Source organism: Podarcis erhardii, assembly GCF_964252035.2.
Source record: "Podarcis erhardii genome assembly, chromosome: 6".
Taxonomy (NCBI): domain Eukaryota; kingdom Metazoa; phylum Chordata; class Lepidosauria; order Squamata; family Lacertidae; genus Podarcis; species Podarcis erhardii.
The window spans coordinates 13,499,725-13,525,401 of NC_138510.1; the positions used below are offsets into that span (position 1 = coordinate 13,499,725).

At 46.5% G+C, this 25,677-nt stretch overlaps 1 protein-coding gene across 4 annotated transcripts in view; it reads right to left on the minus strand.

The window, feature by feature from the left end:
- The window catches only part of PHACTR3 (phosphatase and actin regulator 3), a 222,278-nt gene extending 197,172 nt beyond the window's left edge, over window positions 1–25,106 (minus strand). For all 4 annotated transcript variants that reach the window (XM_081867773.1, XM_081867771.1, XM_081867772.1 and 1 more), the window contains exon 1: window positions 24,382–25,106. In XM_081867773.1, the coding sequence (XP_081723899.1) occupies window positions 24,382–24,490 (109 nt within the window). In that variant the 5' untranslated portion in view covers window positions 24,491–25,106. The remainder of the gene's footprint in view (window positions 1–24,381) is intronic.
- Window positions 25,107–25,677: the final 571 nt, after the last annotated feature.

The window sequence follows — 25,677 nt, forward strand, 5'->3', positions numbered from 1 at the left end:
CCCTGGCATCTCTTTGTATGGCTAGAAGAGAACACTACCTGACACCTGGAGAGTCACTGCCACTTAGTGTAGTGACAGTACTGAGCTATGTGGACCAGTGGTCTGACTTAGTGCATGTCATGCTATGGTCCACACACATTTGGATACTGTGCTAACACAGAATTCTCACCCCTCTTCTTCATATTCCCATGTGGAAAGGCAAACATCCTTTTCTGAGTCCTGCCAACACAATTACTACCTCCCAAAGAGATTCTCTCATTTTGTCATGGGTATTCTCAGTATCGACTGCAAGAAGATCAAACCTCTCCATTCTGAAGGAAATCAGCCCTGAGTGCTCACTGGAAGGACAGATCCTGAAGCTGAGGTTCCAATACTTTGGCCACCTCATGAGAAGAGAAGACTCTCTGGAAAAGACCCTGATGTTGTGAAAGATGGAGGGCATAAGGAGAAGGGGACAACAGAGGACGAGATGGTTGGACAGTGTTCTCGAAGCTACCAGCATGAGTTTGACCAAACTGTGGGAGGCAGTAGAAGACAGGAGGGCCTGGCGTGCTCTGGTCCATGGGGTCACGAAGAGTCGGACATGACTAAATGACTAAACAACAACATTCTCAGTATCAGAACATTGCAATTTGTTCTGGTGTGAGAAAGAGTGCTTTGGGGGGGGTCCCTCCAACCCCCCAACTTGCTTTCTTGCTGACAGCGATTTTCTCCACTTCTGACTGAATCACATATGGAGAACAATGAGGTCCTCTGCAGCCTTCTTGCAAAAACAACTCCCCCCCCCCTTTCCTTTAAACTTTGATACAGTCTTTTATCCCAGGCTGCCTGCCAAACATCAGAACCAGCCCATGTAGTCTGAGGTCAGAAGGGCATAGCCACCAGCTCTTACTGGGTATAAACTACCACAGCCAAAACAAAATTGCTTCCAGAAATGCCCAGTGAACATGTTTAGGTTGCATATTCACTAGACATTCTCCAGCTATGCAAAGCCTTGCTAAATATTTACTATTTGATACAAGTATTTGATTTACTGTTATGCTTCATTTCAATATTTGACGTGTGACCATATCTAACAGCTGCTTTGCAATCAGCTGGCTAATTGGTGCTGCATATTGGCTAAGTGTAGACCTTTTCTTATGTCCTCAAACACAATCAACAAAAGGACCCACAAATATTGAAATATACTTGCAGTGTACTCCAAAAACAAAATATATATAAAAGGACTATGTGCAATAGTGCAAAGAGGACAATGAACAACATTACTAAGAAACAATTGGTTTTGACCAATTAAGTTTTTGGCCATTAAGGGTTTGGTTTTATTTTCCTTTTTGTCCCAATTAGTCCCATGTCCTTGGGACAGGTTTTCGAAGCAACATCTTTGGGGAATGTGTCAAAATAATTTATTTTGTGCACCAGTGGCTGAGCAGTTTTATTTTTGTTGAGAGGTCTGCGCAAGCAGGGTGGAAAGTGGAGGGAGGAATCTCTTATTTTCCTGTTCCAGATTTTATTTAATTTAAATAATATTCCCATTGATTTGCATGTGTGTAAAAGATACTGCTTTCTCACTCCCTTACTCACAGGTTTCTCTGGTGCTTCTTGAAGTCAGACATCACAGGGGCCCATTTGACAAATGTCTGACATGTAAAAAGTTGGGATTCTGACAAGTTGAATTTGTGCGAAGCTTCATTTCATTTGTGTGAAGCCTCATTTTGTTTCTGTGAAGTTCCATTTCACTGGGGCTTTACTTTTATTTCAACTTTACTTAAAGGTAAAGGTAAAGGGACCCCTGACCATTAGGTCCAGTCGTGGCCGACTCTGGGGTTGTGGCAGTCATCTCGCTTTATTGGCCGAGGGAGCCAGCGTACAGCTTCCGGGTCATGTGGCCAGCATGACTAAGCCACTTCTGGCGAACCAGAGCAGCGCACAGAAACGGCGTTTACCTTCCCGCCAGAGCGGTACCTATTTATCTACTTGCAGTGGTGTGCTTTCAAACTGCTAGGTTGGCAGGAGCAGGGACCGAGCAACAGGAGCTCACCCCGTTGCAGGGATTCAAACCGCCAACCTTCTGATCGGCAAGTCCTAGGCTCTGTGGTTTAACCCACAGCGCCACCCACGTCCCTAACTTTACTTAGGTAGTAGCAATCGCTGATTTTCAGGTGGAACGCCAGCTTGCATTTGAGAACATACAAAGAGCAGTGCTGGATGAGGCCAATGGTCCATTTTGTCCAGCATCCTATTCTCACGGTGGCCAGTCAGATGTCCTTAATGGAAACCAGCAAGCAAGACCCGAGAACAAGAGCGCTCTCTCCGCCTGTGGTTTCCAGAAACTGGCATTCGGGGGCATTATTGCCCCTGACCACAGAGATCCCTGTTTGGGGATTTTTGTAGAGGCCATGGAGGTCTAAGTCTCTTTCAATGCCATCCAAGTTGATGGCCATCACTGCCTCCTAAGAGATATGCAAGATATATGACATATAAATGTCTTCTACTGGGGCAGATCAATGGTATGTCAAGTCCTACAGCCCTAACAGGCAAGAGCTCAGCAAGAACTCAGTTTCTTTTCTTTCTTTGTTGCCCCAAGTTCTCTTTATAAACTGGAGGTCTCATGGAATGAGCCTAGGAACATCTGCAAGCAAGGCATGCCTTCTTCCCTTTAACCACATCCCCTCTCCTTTCCAAGGTCAACCTTCACCCTACTGAAAACACCAATGTTCAGCTCCATATTTTTCTAGGACCTGTTTTGATGACCCCACCCAGGCTCCTGGTGCACATATATGGAGATTTGTATCAGCTGGTCACTGATAGGAACATTGGAAAATGCCTTACACTGAGTCATATTGCTGGTCCATCTAGCTCTGTATTGTTTACACTGACTGGCAGCAACTCTCCAGGATTTCAGGCCAGGGACATTCCCTGTCCTACCTACAGATGCCTTGGATTGAACCTCAAGTCTTCTGCATGCAAAACTGATGCTGTAACCCTTGAGCCTTTCCCCAGCTGGAAATATTGTAGAAGGGTACCATGGGAGCCTGAGCACCGCAGGAGAATGCCTGCATTGTTGTGGTGTCTGACAGCTGCAGTTCACATTTTGCCTCTGGAAAAGGGAAGCATCTTTTCTCAAAGCCATTTGTTATGTTAACAGCCCAGTTTGAGAGCTAAGCAAACCATCTTTGAACAACAGGCTACTGGGGCTTGTTTGTTAGTTTGTTTCCTATCCATTTGTGATTAAGGTGTGTTTCCTCACACACCTTAAATAGAGAGCTTCCAAGCGTTATTTTCCCCAGTGCAATTAGTGAACAATGCCTCCAGTCGCCCAAAAAACCTATGTACCCATCCTGGGAAGATGCCACTAAGAATATTTCATGTGCTTAATCACACATGAAATTCTAGGCATGGTTTCAGCAATTTTCAAATTATCACTGCTCTGATGTGATCAGTACACATGGTGGCTTTCCAGATGAGCAAAAGAAAATGGTCTCTGCTGCAAAGAGCATGCAGTTTGAAGAGCTAATGGGGAGAACTCCTCCAATCAGGCTCGGCGTGTGTGTCTGTGTGAAATGTTTGCCAGAAGCTCAGAAAATACAGTGGTACCTCAGGTTAAGTACTTAATTGGTTCCGGAAGTCCGTTCTTAACCTGAAGCATTCTTAACCTAAAGCGGACTTTCCCATTGAAAGTAATGGAAAGTGGATTGATCCATTCCAGACGATGGAAAACACCCCCTAAAACAGCAATTTAACACAAATTTTACAGTCTAACTAGACCATTGATCCATAAAATGAAGACTTTAAAAGAATTTTTTGATTTCAATTTAAATAAGGAGACTGATTAAAGATCGTTTGGGATGCCAGCAAAGCTGTCCTTAGAGGATTTTTTTTATACAGTGGTACCTCAGGTTAAGTACTTAATTCGTTCTGGAGGTCCGTTCTTAGCCTGAAACTGTTCTTAACCTGAAGCACCACTTTAGCTAATGGGGCCTCCTGCTGAAGAAGAGAAGAAGAAGACTTTGGATTTGATATCCCGCTTTATCACTACCTGAAGGAGTCTCAAAGCGGCTAACATTCTCCTTTCCCTTCCTCCCCCACAACAAACACTCTGTGAGGTGAGTGGGGCTGAGAGACTTCAAGGAAGTGTGACTAGCCCAAGGTCACCCAGCAGCTGCAGGTGGAGGAGCGGAGATGTGAACCCGGTTCCCCAGATTACGAGACTACCGCTCTTAACCACTACACCACACTGGCTCTCACTGACTCTCTCCTGCTGCTGCTGCACCGCCGCTGCGCGATTTCTGTTCTCATCCTGAAGCAAAGTTCTTAACCCGAGGTAATATTTCTGGGTTACTGGAGTCTGTACCCTGAAGTGTATGTAACCTGAAGCGTATGTAACCCGAGGTACCACTGTACCACAATTGTTTACTTACTCAGTTCCAAGGCTGCTGAATTCCCCAGTGATGCCTTCAGAGAAACAGTGCTTGTTCCTTTTCCCAACTCCTCCTCCACGGAGTCTCCAACCCACTCCCATCCCTAATTACCTCCATCACTGCTTCAATGGAAGTGGAAAAGAAATGAAACACAAAGAGGGGGGTTCTTTCCCCCAACTACCTTCCCTCTCAGACCCCTGCCATGCTACATGCCCAACACCAGTAGCACTGGGAAATGTAGTTTGGATTGATTTGATTTTGATTGTGTTTCTATTCTGCTTTTCAATCCAATGAATCTCAAAATGGCTTACAAACAATAGATAACAGCAACATAATAAAAACATAGCAGAGCATCACAAATACAGCCCAAATCGTGTGACAGAATCAACAAATCATCAGTTGCAATCTCCAAGACACTATTAACGAACAGCAACTGAAAAGAATAAGCTAAGAGTACAGCGGAAGTCATGTTATTAACAAATCAATAAGGCATTTATACTCTATAAAGCAATGTTAACAACTACAACTTTAAAGATGAGCTAAGCGCTGTTAAGTTCATACACACACTCTCCACGCCCCCATAACTCAAAATCATTCACTCTGTTCAGTTCATAAAAATGCACATAAAACACACATGATGCCCATTGTTATGCCAGTTCAGCCAGATGCTCAGACATCACCATTCCTGAGTACAGCACCTCCCAAAGGACGTTGGGGGTAAAATACATGTTTTGGTAATTGAACTCGGAGCCAAAATAGAATGTTGGGACCTGTAAGAGTATAAAAAGAGTCCTGCTGGAACAATCCAAAGGCTCATCTAGTCTAGCATCCTGATCTCATGGTGGCCAACCAGATTCATATAGGAAGCTTACAAACGGGACCAGAGCAAAACAGTGCCCCTCTTCATCTTTTGATTCCCAACAACAGGTATTCAGGATATGCTCCGACCATGGAGGCAGAGCATAGCCACTGTGGCTAGAAGCCATTGGCAGGCTTACCCTCCACAAATCTGTCTAATCCCCTTTTAAAGCCATCCAAGTTGGTGGCCATCACTCATAGAATCACAGAATTGTAGAGTTGGAAGGGACCCTAAGGATCGTTGAGTCCAACCCCTTGTGATGCAGGAATATGCAGCTGTCTCATACAGGGATCAGCACCACACTCTAGCCAACTGAGCCATCCAGGATGTATGCAAAGCAGATGAGCATTGCAAGACTCCCAAATCAGTACAGTGGTACCTTGGGTTAAGTGCTTAATTCGTTCCGGAGGTCCGTTCTTAACCTGAAACTGTTCTTAACCTGAAGCACCACTTTAGCTAATGGGGCCTCCCGCTGCCACTGCGCCACTGCTATGCAATTTCTGTTCTCATCCTGGAGCAAAGTTCTTAACCTGAAACACTTTTTCTGGGTTAGCAGAGTCTGTAACCTGAAGCGTATGCAACCTGAAGCATATGTAACCCGAGGTACCACTGTACTTTGAAGCTTGGAGATGTCAACAGTCTTGACGCCATCACTAAATACAAGCTTTACAGTAGGAAGTGAGGAAAGATAGCACATAAAATAGCGCTAAGGGCTTCTATGGAAAGGAATGTGTAATATGTAGGGAATGTGAGACATCTGAGGAAGCCCTGAGTTACAGGAGTTTTATAGTTTCGTACGACTAAGAACAAGATGGATATATTAATGGCACTGGAAAACCGCCATAGAATTATTTTTTATTGGTTCCTGAAGTCCAGTGTGTGTGGTATATGAATTAATCCTACCGGGCCAACCACTTTGCATACAATTTGTCTTCCCTTACTCAGAAGACAAGATCAGATGCCTCTTGATTAAGATCATCTCTGTGAAATATTTATGTAGATCCAAACATTTAAGCTATTGACTTCTTTCATGTAGTTAAATGATGTGATCCCAAGGGCACATATAAATTGGGTATGCATTATGTGCAATAAATCACCTTGAATTTCCAAGCAAACAAAAACCCGAAAACAATCAGCGGTGAACTTAATGGGCACTGAGGATCCTCCTTGTTATTATTTAAGCTTAAGTTAGGCAGGATGTAATTCAAAGCTCTCTGCTTGAGCTGTACTTAGTTGCTGCTATTTACAAGACAGGCATTTTTCAAGCGGCCGGGATTATTAATTCTAGATATTAATTGCATGCTGCAAAACCGACAATTTGGTCAGAAACAATGGAGCAAACGCTGTAGATAAATAAACTCAGAAGCCCATTAGCTGCTGCCATACTAATGGGCCATTGTGCATATTGGCTTTCAGAGCTAAAGGTTGGGACAAATTAATATTATATCTACTTAACTAATTACGCATGTAAACAGTTTACCGCTCCTTGAAGAAAGCAGTATGAGAAAACACTTAGCAGTTGTTCCGCCAGCTGGATTTTCAAATGCTGCACAAGCATTAATTGACTCCCTACTGCCAGCATGCTTTCACTGATGTCCAGAACCTAATTTATAAATAGATTTTATGATATGCTTTCTCTGTACCCAACAGGTACATGAAATCAAACAATGTTGCCCACCAGCTGTTGCATGCATTTTAATGTTACCTCAGTTGAAGAACGTGTCTTACAAGACAATCCTATATGTCTCTGCTCAGAAGTAAGTCCTACTGAGTTCAGTTGGGCATACTCCCGTGTAAATGGGTATAAGATTGCAGCCTTAATTATTTTAACCCCCCCCCCCAATGTGGCTTTGCGTTGAATAGTTTAATTTTAGAGTGGAATATTCCAGAGACGATAAACCAGCAACAAAGCCTATCTCTCTTTTTTTCTTTTTTCTTCTTACAATAGTGAGCTCTGCTCATGTTATGACTCCCTTAAATCCTGTCTGTGTCTGGATACATGTGCAAATGCTTCAGTGAATGAGAAATATACAGTGGTACCTCTAGCTGCAGACACGATCCGTTCTGGGGTGCCATTTGCACCCTGAAAAGTCCTCAACTAGAGGAGCGCTTCTGGGTAAGCGCGGAGCGCAGTAGAGCACTTCTGCACATGTGTGAAGTGCGCAGAACACTTCTGTTCATGCGTGAAGTGTGCAGAACACTTCTGCACATGCGCAAAGCATGCAGAACGCTTCTGCATGTGCACGCATGGTGAAACCCGGAAGTATACACTTCCAGGTTTACCGCATTCACAAGCCGAAAAGACGCTACATGAGCCTAACGTAACATGAGGTCAAAACAAAACAAATTCCTTCCAGTAGCACTACTGGTGCTACTGGAAGGAATTTGTTTTGTTTTGACTATGGCAGACCAACACGGCTACCTATCTGTAACTGTAACATGAGGTATAACTGTATCTGTTCAGGGCCCAAACAAATTGGCCAAATGCAAGACTTCAGACACAGTTCAAAAGTTTGTGAGTCTGTCCAGTAAGACATGTCTTAGCATCTTCAACCAATAAGCTCCGGGGCCGTTCAGTTGATAGAGCATGAGATTCTGAATCTCAGGGCTGTGGGTTCAAGCCCCACTTTGGGGGAAAGTTTCCTGCATCGCAGGGAATTTGACTAAATCACCAGTTCTCAACCTGTGGGTCCCCAGATGTTGTTGGACTACAACTCCCATCATCCCTGAGCTCTGGCCTTGCTAGCTAGGGGTGATGGGAGTTGTAGTTCAACATCTGGGGACCCACAGGTTGAGAAAGGCTGGAGTAGATGATCCTAGTGGTCCCCCCTCAACTCTATGATAGTGCTGCTTTTACCATAGTAACACACGAAATTGCCTTATACTGATCCAGACCATTGGTCCATCGAGCTGCTAGCCCTGTTTGTTACCATTGTCTCTCATGGCTGTTGCGCTGCTGCTTACGAGCTACTTCACTCCCCAGCTCCTTCTGCTTCCTCTTTTCTGGATATAAGTCGCATCCCAACCAATCAGGGATCCTGCAGGAAGCAGCGTGGTGTGATGACACTACATAGCCAGTCAGATTTAGCTGTGTGAGACCACTGAGGTCGAGCATAGGCAATCAAGAGTGAGGGCAATGTAAATGAGCAGCCAAACATTATTGCTAGGTGTGCTGGAAAATAATCAAAGAATGGAGGCATTTTTTTCAGAACAACTAAAAATATTCAAATAGGGATGCACACACAAAGAAACTAGTGAAAAATTTCAGCTGAGCTTGCACCCTCCAATGTGACTGCCATCCCCGCAGAAAATGCAAACCTGAACACTAATCTTCAATATATAACAATTTCAAGAACCGCTTCTAGAATGTACACTGTGTCACAGCCCTGAGAACAAAGCATCTTTCATTTACTGTTTATTCCTTGCCAGGGTTGAGTCTTTCCAAGATCTGACTGAAGAAGTTGTATACATGGCAGCGGGGGCAGGAGAGGTTGCAGAAACATTTGCATGCAGAGCCCAAACATCATCTGCTCTTTATCATCCCTGTTTGGCACAAAAAGGGGACACAGTGCATTTGTCTTTGTGGAGGGCACTCTGGCATCTGTGGCATTGTACTGCAGCTGAAGGGTTCAGTGAGAAGAAAAGTTATTGTGTCACACTAGTCGTGATTGCACACTTACAGACAGCAGTATCTAGTTGCAGGGAGGAGCCATCAGGATGAGTAAACATGGAATATTGCAGGCATGTCCAGGAAACCCACACCAAAAAAAAGCTCAACAACTTCTGTGTCCAGATGTTCACTTCTTGAAATATGGCAATCCTAGTTGGGTTCTACTTGAAGGTTTTCCGCATCTGGGTGTTCACTATGAGAACAGAATGCCTGATCCAGCAAGCTCTTCTCATCTTCTTATGGACTCACAGAGAAAATGTTATGTTGTTAGTAAGGCTGTGAGCTTTGTGACCCAATCCACTATATTCCATGAGATTAGCCCCAGGTAAGTGTGTACAGCAGAGGCAGTCAATCTGGCACCCTCCAGATCCTGTTGAACTCCAATTCCCATCAGCCCTGAATAGCATGGTAAATAGTAAGGGATGATGGGAGTTGTAGTCCAACAGGATCTTGAGGGCACCACGTTGGTTTACCTACTGTATCAGATTGCAGTCTTAATAGGCTGGCTATTACCTGAGCAAAGTAATTTATTGAACATATGTATTTATTCAACATATGTATTCAACATACTGTAAAATCACCCTTATGCAATTGTTTTAGTAGAAAGAGTAGAAAGTTATATATATATATATATATATATAATAACTGTATTGGATTTGAAATTGTTTTTATATATAAAACTGCTTTAGATATGTTTTTATTGTTAAATCACTTCAAGATGTTGTATACGAATTGACTCAGAAATGGAGTTAAATAAAAATCAAGCAAATTCTTTTGAACTATCATCCCTGGTAGGGGGGCTTGTACTTACACAACTATTTTTTTGGCTTAAAATCATAGAAGCATAGAATTGTAGAGTTGGAAGAGCATTGAGGGCTATTCCTGCAATGCAGGAATCTTAGCCAAACATCCAAGATAGATGGCTATCCAACCTCTGCTTAAAAGCCACCAATGAAGCAGAGTCTATCACCTTCTGAGGGAGTCTGCCCCACTGTCAAACAGTTCTTACTGTCAAAGATTTCTTCCTGGTGTTTAGTTGGACTCTCCTTTCTTGTAACTTGAAGCCATTGGTCTGGGTCCTACCCTCCAGAGCAGGAGAAAACAAGCTTGCTCTTTAAATATTGGAAGATAGCTATCATACCTCCTTTCAGTCTCCTCTGTTCCAGGCTAAATATACCCAACTCCCTCAGCCATTCCTCATAAGGCTTGGTTTTCAGACCCTTTATCATCTTGGTTGCCTTCCTCTGCACATGTTCCAACTTGCCAACATCCTTCTTAAACTGTGGTGCCCAGAACTGGACACAGGACTCCATATGGGGTCTGACCAAGGCAGAATAGAGTGGGATTGTTACTTCCCTTGATGGGGACACTATACTTCTGTTGATGCAGCCTAGTGTCCTAGGAGTACTTTAATGCTGATTAGTTAGCACTATATATTATCAGTTCCAGTCAGAACATACAGAACAGATGTTCTCCGCCATGAAACTCTCCACCTACCGTGATAACACCATTTAGCTGAATTACTCTTGCTAATATCGAGATATTAGCATTAAAGCCACAGCCGTTTCTGAATCCCAGTCGTATCAGAAAGCAATTAAATGCCTTTCCAGCATCTCCTCAAGGGGAAAAAATGATAATGTGGGTCTTCTGATGGCTCCAGGGATGAAGGAGTTTTTATTTAATCGTATTATACAGTTTCCAGTGGATTTCTGCTCCCAAGCCGACATTAAATTAAAGTGGCTAGTGGAATCCTTCTTATGTGGAAGGATCAGAATGCATGCCGGGATTCAGCTCTGTGTCTGGAGTCCAGATGTTGAATTCTGGGCATGCTGAAAGGAGAAATGCTTTGACGTCACAGCATGAAAGCTACCAAAGTGAGAATACTTACCATGAGAAAATCATCTGTGTAGATGACAAGAAGTTCATCAATTGATGCTCACCTAATGATGACCTCCATGCGTGAATGGACCATCATAGTCCTAACATTATAGGAATTTCTTACGACGTCCCAACACCCCAGCTACAATGCAGACTTTCAGATGTCTGTCATTGGGATCTGCTTCATATGTACACGTGCATTGTTTGATGACCGAACCACCAACTAATATTCTGCATGTGAAGGTGGTAGCCCTTGATAGTATTATCCTCCCTGAATTTGTCTATTTTTCTTTAAAAAACAGCTATCCAAGTTGGTAGTCATCACTACATCTCATGCAAGTAGGGACGCGGGTGGCGCTGTGGTCTAAACCAGTGAACCACTAAACCAACCACTTGCTGATCGGAAGGTTGGCGGTTCGAATCCCCGTGATGGGGTGAGCTCCCGTTGCTCTGTCCCTGGTCCTGCCAACCTAGCAGTTCGAAAGCATACCAGTGTGAGTAAATAAATAGGTACCGCTGCAGTGGGAAGGTAAATGGCATTTCCATGCACTAAGGGTTCCATCACAGTGTCCTGTTGTGCCAGAAGCAGTTTAGTCATGCTGGCCACATGACCCAGAAAGCTGTCTGTGGACAAATGCCGGTTCCCTCGGCCTGAAAGCGAGATGAGCGCCGCAACCCCATAGCCATCTTCGACTGGACTTAACCAGGGGTCCTTTGCCTTTTACCTTGCCTATCATGCAAGCAAATGCCATAGTTTAACTGTGTACTGTGCAAAAAAGTCAATGGATGGCCACAAGTCCTAGTATTATGAAAGAGGCAGAAAGATGTTATGTGCCCTTTCTCCGTGCCATGCATAACCTTATGCACCTCTATCATCTACTGTTTTTGTAAAAAAAAAAAGCACTGAACATGTTGTAACCTTTCCTCATGGAGCAGCAGCTCCATCCCCTTGCTCTTTTTGATTGCCTCTTTCCAGCACTACAGGAATCTCAACTAAAGAATCCCTCACTGTTGGCCATCCAACCTCTGCTTTAAAATCTCCAGGGAAGGGGAGTCTACAAACTCCCAAGGGAGAACATTCCACTCACAAACAGCACCTACTGTCAGAATGTTCTTCCTCATGTATTGCTGGAACCTCCTTTCTGGTAACTTGAAGCCATTGGTTCAAGTCCTACCCTCCAGAGCAGGAGAAAACAAGCTTGTTCTCTGTTCCATGTGGAAGCCCTTGAGATATTGGGAGATGGCTATCATATCTCCTCTCTGTTCCAAACCAAACCAAACCATCCTCTGTACACATTCCAGCTTGTCAACATCCTTCTTAAATTTCTAAATATCTTAAATATTCTCTTAAATACTATTAAATATCCTCTTTGAGGCCAGGCAACCAAAACCTTACACAGAACTGTGGCCATGACTAGCCACCTTAGGAGGAGAATACACAGTACGATACACTTCCGGCGGGTAGGGAGATGGACATAGCCTCCAAAGGTGAAGAAATGCTTGTTATCAGATTCGGTTATCTTAGCCACAGGATCTACAGCAAATTATTATTTTACAACTAAGAACAACTTAAGGAACACATTAGGAACACAAATTAAGGAGCATGATTTAATTTTCAAGAATTCGTCTACTGATCAAAGGTTGGCTTCTGTTTAATCTCTCCCTGCTGCCATTTCTCATTTCTGTTTTTTTCCAGCCCATTTCATGCCATTTTGTGATTGAACCAGAAGGTTTCTGGGCTCTTATCCCAGCTGATCCCAATGACTCAACTGTGTGTGACTTTGGGCAATTCGTAGAATTTCCGTGTGAGTGTCAAGGTCAACTCAGCCATGAAGCTGGAGGAAATGCAGGGCCTTGCAAAAAGGCAAAAATTTGCATCAGGACGTAATCCTGCTGTACTAAATATACGGAAAACCAAGAGATTGTATCTTCTTGTTTTAATGTCATTAAAAGGCCAAAAGCACATGTCAAACACACACACAAAGGCTTGCAGCTGTAGTTCAACCGCCTTTCTTGAGGACTCAGTTCTGGAAGGGGTTGAGTGGGAGTGAAGAAGCAGCGGGAGGGAAGGGGTGTTTAATTATTTTCCCACCCACAATTTGCTGGGCTAAATTGCTCCCCCACAGCAGCTTTTCTCCCTGGGAAGTCTCAAATGCATGTATGAGAAGGAAAACGTGTTTGAAATCTTAGTGGGGGAGCCATTTCAGGGATGATTTGCAGTAGGAAACAGCAGGAAAATGGGTTAAGTACTTCCTCCTCATGCTGTTTCTCTGCTCTCAAACAGTCCCTTGCGAAGTGGACATTAAAGTCAGGCCCATTTGCATGTAACATATAGTTTGATCCCTATTGGCTCCTGCCTAAAACTAGACCATAAAGGATACAATTGGATGCTCAAGGTCAAAAAGAAAAATCCCAAGGCCTTTCCTAAACTGCAATGGGAAGTTGCCTTGGCTTATATCAATGGTCAAAACAAAGTTTAATCTAGATCAGTATTGTCTACACTGGCCTTCTTCAACCTTTGTGCTCCAAATGATGTTAGACTACAACTGCCATCATTCTTGACCATTGCCTAAGCTGATTGGGGATGATGAGATTTGGAGTCCAACAATGAATGGAGACCCAAGCTTGAAGAAGGTTCGCCAGACTTCAGGTTCTTTGGACAACAGTCCCCAACACCTGCTCTCCAGCTTTCCAGGCAGGAGTTTCCCCAGCCTTTCTAAAGATGACAGGAATTGAATTGGAAACTCTTTTCATGCAAAGCATACCACTGAGCTGCAAACCCTCCACAAAGAAATTATGCTTCATGTACCATAAAGTAACGTTGCCACGATTCAGAGAACTCTTTCCCCTTGAGCCCACACCTTGAGACAATTAAAGAGCTGTAGTTTATATAAGAGAGACGCCAAATCTACTGCAACATATTCCATTTCCACGTGGAAGCTGTAATACCTCACACCTGCATAGTTCACAGTCAACATTGCCACATGGTTGAATTCAGAGCTGGCATGGAAAGCCTTCCATCTGATCAGCCCCTGCCACATCAAATTGTTTACAAATGGTCACGGTTCCATGTGGAGTCAAACATGAGCCAAAGCACTGTTTGGCAGTGTTCACGTGGGCAGGACAAGACTGCCTAAGAAGAGCCCTGATGACTCACCAGAATTGGGGGTCTGTCATAAGAATGTGACTGTGGCTACATTCACATCTTACCTTTGTGGGAATGTTCAGGGATGCAGGAGAGGATATGTTTTTTGATTATAGCCTTTCCAACTTGTGTTAAGAAGAAGAAGAAGAGTTTGGATTTGATATCCCGCCTTTCACTCCCCTTCAGGAGTCTCAAGTTCACAATTTAGCAGAGTAACATTCCCCTTTTAAACTCACAGCGGATGCATTTGCTCAGGCTCGCTAAAGCCTCTATAATAACTGTTCTGGTATTTTCCCCTTATTCCCTCATAAAATGTAAGACACGACACAGTCTTCTATAAAAGTATAAAAAGAGTTTACTCACATTCTGTTCACAATCGGATCCCAGAAGGCAGACTTAGCTTAGAAAAGTAACATACACCTGGAAACTATCTCATAAGGAGACAGTCCCTTTGTCCTCTCTTGGCTGAGAGCATCTTTGGCTAAGCAGATGTTGCTTCTTTGATGCATGTAGTCAAAGAGAGAGAGATGGCTGTCCTGCCCTGTGCTTTTATCGTTACCTGCACAGGTGAGGTCACACCCACCTCTAGTCACATGCAGAGGAAGTCTGTCCCAGCCCAGAAGGAAACAAGAAGTTTACCTGCTGGCTGGACAAACATCCCTCCCCATATGTAAACATGTTCACTCTAGGAATGTTGTACTTGACTGCTCTTGTGTTTCACATCCCACAACCTTTAAAGCACCATGATGCCACTTTAAACAGTCATGGCTTCCCCCAAAGAATTATGGGAGCTGTAGTTGGTTAAGGGTGCCAAGAGTTGGTAAGAAGCTGCTGTTCACTTTCCAGAGCTACAATTCTCAAGAGTTCCTAGCTACATTTCAGTGGTAAATCACATGCATTCAGCAATTACTTGACCTCTCCCTCATGATATAGTGAGTTAGGAACCATCGGCTGGGTGAGGACTGCAGGGCCTGCTCCCTTCCAGGGCATTTTCCAGCTGGCCCAGGGGGCGTGGCCCAGGCCTTCTCTCCTGGCTATAAAGGGACTCCTGCTGCAGTGAGGCCTCGGACCATCGGCTGGGTGAGAACTGCAGGGCCTGCTCCCTTCCAGGGCCTTTTCCAACTGGCCGAGGGGGCGTGGCCCAGGCCCTCTCTCCTGGCTATAAAGGACTCCTGCTGCAGTGAGGCCTCGGACCATCGGCTGGGTGAGGACTGCGGGGCCTGCTCCCTTACAGGGCCTTTTCCAGCTGGCCCAGGGGGCGTGGCCCAGGCCTTCTCTCCTGGCTATAAAGGGACTCCTGCTGCAGTGAGGCCTCGGACCATCGGCTGGGTGAGAACTGCAGGGCCTGCTCCCTTCCAGGGCCTTTTCCAACTGGCCCAGGGGGCGTGGCCCAGGCCCTCTCTCCTGGCTATAAAGGACTCCTGCTGCAGTGAGCCCTCGGACCATCGGCTGGGTGAGGACTGCAGGGCCTGCTCCCTTTTCCAGCTGGCCCAGGGGCAGGAGGCGGAGTTACGCTAAGACCAGACCATGTCATTACCGAGGAGGCAGGTTTAGTCGTTGTTTGAAGACTATCCCTGCCTCCGGGTCTGGCCTTGACCGGATGGATACTGGAATCAACAGGGGAAACCTACATGACCTGAAGGTGTTGCTGTGTAATGCCAGGTCAATGAAGAATAAAACCACTGCCATCCACGACCTGATTGTGGATGGAGGACTTGACCTGGCATGTGTGACAGAGACCTGGTTGGAGGAAGCAGATGGGCCTGTCCTTGCCGCGGCTTGCCCACCAGGTTTCTCTTATGCACAGCAACCCAGGTCATATGGGCGGGGAGGGGGGGTTGCAGTGATTTTTAGGAAGTCACTAGCTTGCACCAGGCGTCCTACTGGGAAGATCCAGTTTTCTGAGTGCATGTTCTGGAAGTTGGGCAATAGGGGCAGTACAGGATTCCTTTTGGTGTACCGACCTCCCCGCTGCACCAAGGATTCCCTGTCTGAGCTGCTTCAGGTCGTGGCGGATTTTCTCCTGGAGACACCTAGTTTGGTTGTCCTAGGGGATTTTAACATCCATGCCGACACGACCTTACAAGGGGCTGCTCGGGACTTCGTGGAAAGCATGGCCTCCATGGGGCTGTCCCTGAATAAGTTTGGCCCAACTCATAGTCATGGACATGCCTTAGACCTGGTGTTCACCTCTAGTGACGTGGGTGATCTGACACTAAGTAAAAGTGAAACAAAAGAAGTGCCATGGTCAGATCACTTCCTGGTGCAACTGGACTTCTCCGCGACCCTTCCCCTCTGCAGGGAGGTGGGACCAATTCGGATGGTCCGCCCCCGCCACTTAATGGATCCAAATGGTTTCCAGAGAGTGGTTGGGGATGCCTTATCCCATGTTGATGGCCTTTCAGCTGATTCCCTGGTGGCCCGCTGGAATGCGGAGTTAACCAGGGCTATCGACTGTCTGGCTCCGAAGCGCCCTCTCCGATTGCATGGAGCCCGGACAGCTCCGTGGTTTTCTTCGGAGCTGAGGGCGATGAAACAATCGCTGAGACGGCTAGAGCGTCGGTGGCAAAAAACTCACTCCGAATCTGACCGGACACAGGTTAGAGCTCAACGTCGAGCCTACCAAGTGGCGATAGCGACGGCGAAGAAGACTTTCTTCACCGCCTCTATTGCATCTGCAGAAAATAGTAGCAGGAGACTTTTTCAGGTGGTTCGTAATTTAACGGAACCACCTTTACCACCGGGGCTTTGTAAAGACCCCAAGATCTCCTGCAACGATTTTGCAAAGTTTTTTGCAGATAAAATCACTCATATTCGGAAGGAGCTAGACACCACCGTGGGAGCAGGGCTGGGGCGGGAGAGTGCTAGAGCTCTGTCTGGTCAAGTTGCATGGAATCGATTTCAATCCATTACCCCCGAGGATGTGGACAGGCTGCTTGGACGCGTGAAACCAACCACCTGTCTCCTGGATCCTTGCCCATCCTGGCTAATAAAAGCAAGCCGGGAAGGGCTGGGCGATGGGCTCTGCGGGGTGGTGAATGCTTCCCTCTGTGAGGGAGCATTCCCAGATCCGCTGAAAGAGGCGGTCATCAAACCGCTTCTTAAAAAACCATCTTTAGACCCGGCCAGTATGGCCAACTATCGCCCAGTCTCAAATCTTCCATTCTTGGGCAAGGTGATTGAGCGCGTGGTTGCTGAACAACTCCAGGCACGCCTGGAGGATGTGGACCATTTGGATCCCTTCCAATCGGGATTCAGGCCTCATCATGGGACTGAAACTGCCTTGGTCGCGCTGGTTGATGATCTCCGGCGCGCTAGGGACAAAGGTGAGAGCTGTTTCCTAGTTCTGCTGGATCTCTCAGCGGCCTTTGATACAATCGACCATAACATCCTTCTGGACCGTCTAGAGGGGCTGGGAGCTGGGGGCACTGTTATACAGTGGTTTCGCTCCTTCCTCCTGGGCCGTGTTCAGAAAGTGGTGGTGGGGGATGAGTGTTCAGACCCCTGGGCCCTCACTTGTGGGGTGCCTCAGGGTTCCGTCCTCTCCCCCATGCTTTTTAACATCTATATGAAGCCGCTGGGAGAGATCATCAGGGGGTTTGGACTGGGTGTCCATCAATATGCAGATGATACCCAGCTCTACCTCTCTTTCAAATCAGAACCAGTGAAGGCGGTGAAGGTCCTGTGTGAGTGCCTGGAGGCGGTTGGAGGATGGATGGCGGCTAATGGATTGAGGTTGAATCCTGACAAGACAGAAGTACTGTTTTTGGGGGACAGGGGGCGGGCTGGTGTGGAGGACTCCCTGGTCCTGAATGGGGTAACTGTGCCCCTGAAGGACCAGGTGCGCAGCCTGGGAGTCATTTTGGACTCACAGCTGTCCATGGAGGCGCAGGTCAATTCTGTATCCAGGGCAGCTGTCTACCAACTCCACCTGGTACGCAGGCTGAGACCCTACCTGCCCGCGGACTGTCTCGCCAGAGTGGTGCATGCTCTAGTTATCTCCCGCTTGGACTACTGCAATGCGCTCTACGTGGGGCTACCTTTGAAGGTGACTCGGAAACTACAACTAATCCAGAATGCGGCAGCTAGACTGGTGACTGGGGGCAGCCGCCGAGACCACATAACACCGGTCTTGAAAGATCTACATTGGCTCCCAGTACGTTTCCGAGCACAATTCAAAGTGCTGGTGTTGACCTTTAAAGCCCTAAACGGCCTCGGCCCAGTATACCTGAAGGAGCGTCTCCACCCCCATCGTTCTGCCCGGACGCTGAGGTCCAGCGCCGAGGGCCTTCTGGCGGTTCCCTCATTACGAGAAGCAAAGCTACAGGGAACCAGGCAGAGGGCCTTCTCGGTAGTGGCACCCGCCTTGTGGAACGCCCTCCCATCAGATGTCAAAGCGATAAATAACTATCTGACATTCAGAAGACATCTGAAGGCAGCCCTGTTCAGGGAAGTTTTTAATCTGTGATATTTTAGTGTATTTCTGGTTTTTATGGAAGCCGCCCAGAGTGGCTGGGGAAACCCAGCCAGATGGGCGGGGTACAAATAATAAATTATTATTATTATTATTATTAGGAACAGCAGAACCTGCCTTAATATCAAGTCAGACCAGAGGTCCATCAAGGTCCATCTAGGTCAATGTCATCTACACTGACTGGCAATGGCTCTCCAGAGTTTCAGACAGGATTCTTTTCCTGTTCTGCCTGGAGATACCAGGGATCGAAGCTGGGACCATCTAGGACTCTTCGCCAGAAGGTTATGTTTTCGTCTAGGGGCTGAGGGGGAACCAAGAGCCTCTGCTGAAGTTGTAATCACTGGCTGAGGTCAGGACTGTATTGTGATCATCAATGTCACGCACCAGGAGGGAACATGGGGGAAATTACCATGACAAAATGCAAAGGCAATTTCTTTTTGGCTGAACAAAGCGAAGCAGAATGTTTTGAATCTCAAAGCTATTGTGTGGGACAAATACTTTTCTTTAAATGAAAAAAGAGAGCCTGGTTTAGAGAATAAATTGAAAATGGTATCGGAGATAAAAGAGCATAAGAATATCTGAACAAGCGACCAAGGTCCTCACCCGCAGCCTGTTTTCAACAGCAGCCGGCTAGAAGCTACAGCGAAGCTAGGAAGCATCGGTCCTCAACTGTTGTTCGTCTCCAGCTTTTGGTACTCAGATAGACTACTGCTGAACATGGAACTTCAATTTCGCTGCCAAGCATAATTGCCTTTCAGAGTCCTATCCTCAATAAATTTGTCCAATCCATTAAAAAAATACCTAAGTTTGTGATCTTCAACATGTCCTTTTGGTAGCAAATTCCAAGAGTCAGTTAGGCCTATGCAAAATTACTTTTTTTTTGTTTTGGTCTGCACTGACCCTACTGCCATAGGAACACAGGAACTGCCTTACTCTTGAGTCAGACCATTGGTCTCATTATCCCTGTAGCTCATTATTGTCTACCTGCCTATCCAGGATTTCCGTCAGGAGTTTATCCCAGTTCTACCCAGGGATTGAACCCACACATGCAAAACAGGTGCTTTACCACTGAGATTGCTACTCAATTCCATTAGCCACGCACATAAGCAATTCTTGCCTTAATGTTGTTACCGTTCTTTGCTTTTACACTTCACCTTCTCCAAGAGGAGTCTCAGGTCAGCTTAACAGCCCTAATTAAAACCTCTCAAAAACAGCCGCACATTCTACATAACCAAAAAAATCAATTGAAATCACAATGAAACAACACCAGCTTTAGAAAACAGCAGCACAACACGACATACTCTCTCTTGCCACACTGAACACTTAGCCACCAGGTGCCTGGCAAAATAAGTGCCGTATTTTTCGCTCTATAACACGCACCAGACCATAACACGCACATAGTTTTTAGAGGAGGAAAACAAGAAAAAAAAATATTCTAAACGAAATAGTGGATATATGATTTTTGTGGTTCATGCTGTGGCCACAGACATGTGATCTGACAGTGAGTTTGGAGTAGCCCAATGCAAAAATCCTGAGGATCCATGTGGATCCATGCTTTGTAACCACGGAGGAGGGAAGGAAGGGGAACCATGGATCCTCTGCTCACGACTGCAGCAGATCCCCCCCCCCCGCCACCCACAGGCATTCGCTCCATAACACGCACAGACATTTCCCCTTACTTTCTAGGAGGAAAAAAGTGAGTGTTATGGTGCAAAAAATACGGTATGTTTCTAGGCAATGTCAAGATGTCACCAGGGCGAGGCAACCTGATCTCAGCTGGCAAAGACAGGGAGTCACCACTGAGAAGGCCCTGTTCTGCCTCACTGCCCACTTTTCAACATAAAACAATTAAATCACCAAGTATAACTCGAAGCACAAACATACGCAATGGAGAGCCTGCTGAGTCAATGCAAGGGCTCATCTAGAGTAGCATCCTGTTCTCACAGTGGCCAAGCAAGTGTCCACAGGATGCCCGCAAGCAGGAAATAAGCATAACAGCACTCTTCCTATTTGTGATTTCCAGCAACTGGGGAAATCAGATAACTTCCACTTACATGCCAAAGGCTGTTGTGAGCAGATGCATCTCTAACAGGCACTTGGAAGGCATCAGAGAAAGTGATAAGTGGACTTCCCCAGAGAGGGTGTTCCACATACAGGACTCCAGAGGGGAAAGAAGGGCACTTATGGCATTACTGCCCCATAGCCCATTGCCACCGATGGGACCATGAGCAATTGGGACCACAAGCAAACATTTACACACACTCAAGCACCCTATAGGTAAGAAAGGTACTTTCAGTCTTCGGTTATTTTGGCTGGCCATTTTTCTTCTTTCTCCAGATACTTTTGAAGACGGAAGGAACAGAATTGTAAGCAACTATTGCTCCCATTGTTCCAACAGTTGCAAGTATTCTTTTACCATCAAGTCAACGTATCTGCTAATGAGGAACTTGGATAAGCAAAGCAGGGTGTGTTGCAACAGAAAATACAGTCCTCATGGTGTGGACACACAAGAGAGTTCTAGCCCCCTACTACTAGCAACTGAATCTGCACTTTGAAACAGAATTCTTTTAAGGCAGTCTTGAGCTCCAATGAGATGAGAGCAGCCTCCACGGAAGGAGAGTGTGGTTGGTTGCACTTATTAACTTACATGGGATTTTACTGATTTCATGTTAGTTTAGATAGATGGCAGAATGCAAACCGCTCCTGAAATTACAGAACACTGTAAAATTGCTTGAGTGTAAATCCTATTGACCTCAGTGTATGAACTCTTAAACAGAGGTGTGAAGGTTGTATTCTTAGTCAATTTCCCAATAAGCCTATGCAAATCACAGAAATTATGGAAGAGAAGACAAAACCAGCATTTATATAAGGATATTCATTCGTCATTTATTGCAAATCGTTGTTTGAAGTTGTGTGTGTTTTATTCCGTATATTATGGGGTGTTGCTTGTTGCTTTATTGTTTTGATGGCAGATGCCTAGAGTTGGTTTAAACATTTTCTTTAACAAAACCAACACAAAATAAGTTAATATTTTGGGGCAAAAAAAAATGATCTTCCGTCAGGCAAATAAAAAAAAATGCATTTCCTCAAACAGATCTATCCTTTAAAAAAGAAAAAAAGAAAATCACACATACAGCCTATCTATTTGCCAGCCTGCCAACACTGCTTTTCATTACCTAGAAACAGGCAAGAAGTGAGCAAAATTGAAATTAAGGGAATGTATGATTTCTGCAGCCTTCAGATGTGAAAGCACACAAATGAACATTCCTCTCATTCAGACACTATTGTCCCGTAGGGGGAAAGGCTAGCACTTTGTGCTAGTGACAGCCTTTGTTCCCATGACCTGGGATATATCAGCGTGGTTAGGCAGGAAAGATTCATCAGCTGTTCTCATTATTCCCTTAAAAAAATCTGTTTCCAGAGCAACAAGGATCCTCAATTATTAGACTGTGTAAAATGAAGCTTAAAGCCACTCAGTCCTCATTATTAACATGTTTGCATATTCTGACAGGCGGTGCCATCAGACAGATGGAATGACCATCTTGAAAAGAAGACAAATAAGAGAGAACGACTCTAGCATGTGCTGGTTTAAAACACTGTTTTGGAATGAAACAGGATTTACTCTCAGATATCAGTACATCAGGACAGGTCTATAGCTGAAACCTTGGCTTGGTGGGTGAGGGGAGAGATGGCATAAAGAGGTCGGGGGGGGGTTAATTGCATCTTTATGTATGTGGGGGGGAGATGCTGTCTTAATGAGACACACTTGCTTTTAAAGCAGGTTTCCTGTTAATTTACTTTTCCTGGAAGTAATTGCACAATACCCCCCAAAAGCAACCTCTCAGTCAGTTTAAAGATTCAGAATATAAAGTTACCCATTAATTAAGGCAGCGGGCTGGCCTATAAAATTGTGAGGGCAGGAATGTGTGTGTGTTGAGGAGAGTACTTAGAACACAACTAGGGTATATTAAGTGAAGGGGCATATTCTGATATATATTTTTTCGTTTTAGGGGGGGTCTGTGTCAAAGTCAGTGCCCCCTCCCACATATCCCTTAGTTACAGACTTCCATGGGAGATTTTTCTGAAGCCTACAATGGAACAGTCACTGTTGTGTTCAGTCAAGACCCTAAGTCAACATCTCTTGCACAAAGAGCCCATGACACTCAACCTTGGCTCCTTGTGTATATCAGTCTGTTGGGTCCTGGGCTTCCCATCCAGCTGATTGTCATCTGAATTCCCCCGCAGCACAATCCTGCCACGAAAGCACCCTGTCAAGTTTGGTCCTGTTGTGTTGTGTGTGCATGTGTTTAATTTCACACCGGCCACAGGAAACGGCTCCCTTCCCAGAACCAACTGTTCTCGCAATTAACCCACCACCGCACAAAAACAAAATCCCAAACACAATGCCTTGCTGCTGCTGCTGCTGCTGCTGCTGTGCTCCTTTGAGAATCCCAATGCGTGAGTCACTGCTAGAAAGATTTGCAATTCAGTGGAAAGAGTTTTATGCTTCAAAAGGAGGAGAAATTGAAGGGGCGGGCTTGTTGGTGGTGAAAGCCTTCTTCTCTCACACTTATAAATAGAAAAATGGGGTTGCAGACGTCAAGCTCCCCCACCCCCACCGTCTCTCCCTCTCTCTTTCAACACTCGCTGTTGTGTTTCCTACTTCTTGATGTGTCCCAAAAATTGCTTTCTCGATGGGGTGGGCCAGAGGGTGGGATTGGTGACTTAATTATTACTCTGCTTGTTCCATTTCCATGGTGACTTCTCATGCCAACAGCTGATCCCCTCCCACTTTATGAGACAACCTTCTCTTTCTCTCTGTTGCAAGGGGCAAGTCAGGCACATGCCCAAGCTTCGATTAAATTGCCCAGGTAAATTTGGCTATGTGTGGTAACTGACAAAGATCAGCTTAAGCAACCCAGCTCCCGTCCTGACTGCTTTCAGCTCTTGGATGTTCTCACAAGGAGCAGGCGGTGTTGATTTTAGCCGTTTTATTCTCAGTGTGTTTGCATGCCTGTAGATTGAGAGGAGTGGGATGGGCTGGATGTCGTGTGGGGTGAAAGCGAGACAACAGAGCTTAGGCAACTTTCCAGGATAAAGCAGCTCTTGCCACTTTGGACCCAGCATCCCTCTCCAATGATGGCACAAGGGAGAGGCCAGCCTCTTCCAACTACAGGCAAAAAAAAGCAGGGTGAACCAATATTATTGACTAGCATCTTCCCAAGCAGGTGAACAGCAGCAGGTAACTGTCAGCCAGGTGGAGCCTGAGATCACCTGTTCTGAGTTTTTACTGCCTGAGAGGCCCAGCCATGACTGCTTCCCCTCTGATGCAGAACTCGTGCACTTGGAAATCTGGTCTCTGCCAATGACTTCCTGAGCTGCCTTGGGCATGTCCCTTTCTCTCTGCCTCGCTTTATCATTTGTGAATAAGACAGCCTGTTTCAAGGAGGAAGGGGTACTGAGAGAGGACAGCGTATCCAAGGTTTAAGGAAGCCTGCTGCCCAGGAAGAGGGTGGCTGAAAAATTTCGGGGAAGAATCCTGGCTCTTTCCCCCCTTGCCCTCCTCTGAAATGCTTCCTTCAGCTGGCAGAGGGGAGCGTTGCCCTTCCGAAGGGCCAGGATGGGGAGAATGCTCTCATGTAATCCTATTTACAGCTAAGCTACTGCATCATTTCAGGACTTACTGCAGAGAATATGTTCCTAATTTCCTTCTGCCCTCCCTTCTCTGACAGGCTTATTGCCAGATTGGCAGATGCGAAGACACATAGACACACACCCATTCCCGATCTGTTTCCCTCTCCCTCTCTCTTCCTCTGCCTCTACGACTCTCTCCCATTCCTCACCACCCAGCCCACATCCTCTGCTATACTGGGAGGAGGAGGAGGAGGAGGAGGAGGCGGGGAAGAGAGAGAGAGAAAGTCCCGCTTGCATTTTTACCTTGCTGCTCCTCGGCTTCAGTCCCGGCGGTGTCCCCGAGGATGCTGGGGTCGCTTTGTGACCTGCCTCTGGGGAGAAAACAGCCAGTTCCTTCTTCTGATGCAGCCATGAGGGGGTGGGGAAGGGAAGGGAGGGGAGGGGGTGGGGAGGGGAGGGAGAGCAGATCTCAGAGGCCGGAGGAGGAGGAAGAGGAGGAGGAGGGAGAGGCGCTCATGAAACCGGAGGCAGCCCAAGGTCACGACGGGGAAGGGGGTGACCCGCTGGTGGTGGTGCAGAGCGCGCCTCTCTTCTCAGCCGGGGAGTCCCAGCAGCGGGAGCATGCTGGCAACCAGCCTCCTCCTGCAAGCGCCCCGATGCCAAGCAGTCCGCTGGCACCATCCAGATGCAGGGATGGGCGTCCCTCCCAGCGCCTGGGGGCTCCTAGGGCTCGGCGGGGCGCTGCAGAAGTTTCTTCCTGGGCATCTTCTCCTCCGGGTGGCGAAGGCTGGCTTCACGCTGCCTTGGTCAGAAGGAAGGCAAGGGTGATGGATGGCAGGTGAGGTGAAGGGAGGAGGTCGGAGTGAGCCAAGTCCTAGGCTCAGGAGAAGTCTCTTCCCATATCAAGGCCAGGCAGAGGAGAAAAGGCAGGCGAAGATAAAATAAAGCACGCGCACCCACCCTCCTTGGAACTGCTTGCTGCTGCTGCTGCTCTTCTTCTTCCCGCATCTGTTGGGAAACAGAGGGATTCTCCCATCATGCCCTGCGAGAGTAGGTGTGACATCACCGGGGATGGGGGGAGAAGGAGAGGGGGGAGAGAGGAGGGAGGAGGAGGGGTCGTGGGTGGGAGAGAGCTTACCTGCACTGCACAAAAGAGGAGGAAGGAAGGAAAGGAATGGAAAGCAGCAGGTGTGCGCGAGAGGCGGAGGCCTCCTGCCTGCTACGACCCGACACCTTCACACGCCCCTGACGAGGAGGGAGAGGCGAGGCGAGGCTGGTGGAGATCCCGGTGGCAAGACGCAAGAGCAGCCTGCGCTCTTCATGGCACACGCACGTTCCGGCACACATGGTCGCGCCGGTGCGGGCCATGCGTTTCCCTTGCCTAGACTTTTTCTAGCCCCAGTCAGGGGGTGAAGGTGTGTGGGTGTGTGGGTGTGTGGGTGTGTGTTTTGGTAAGGATCCTGTGGAACTGGAAAGGAAGAGATGTCTAGCATCCAGGGAGCTGCCTGATACGGAGTCAAACCGAGAAGCTCAGTATTGCCTACACTGAGTGGCAGCTGCTGTCCAGTTTTTCAGGCAGGAATCTGATCAACTGGTTAA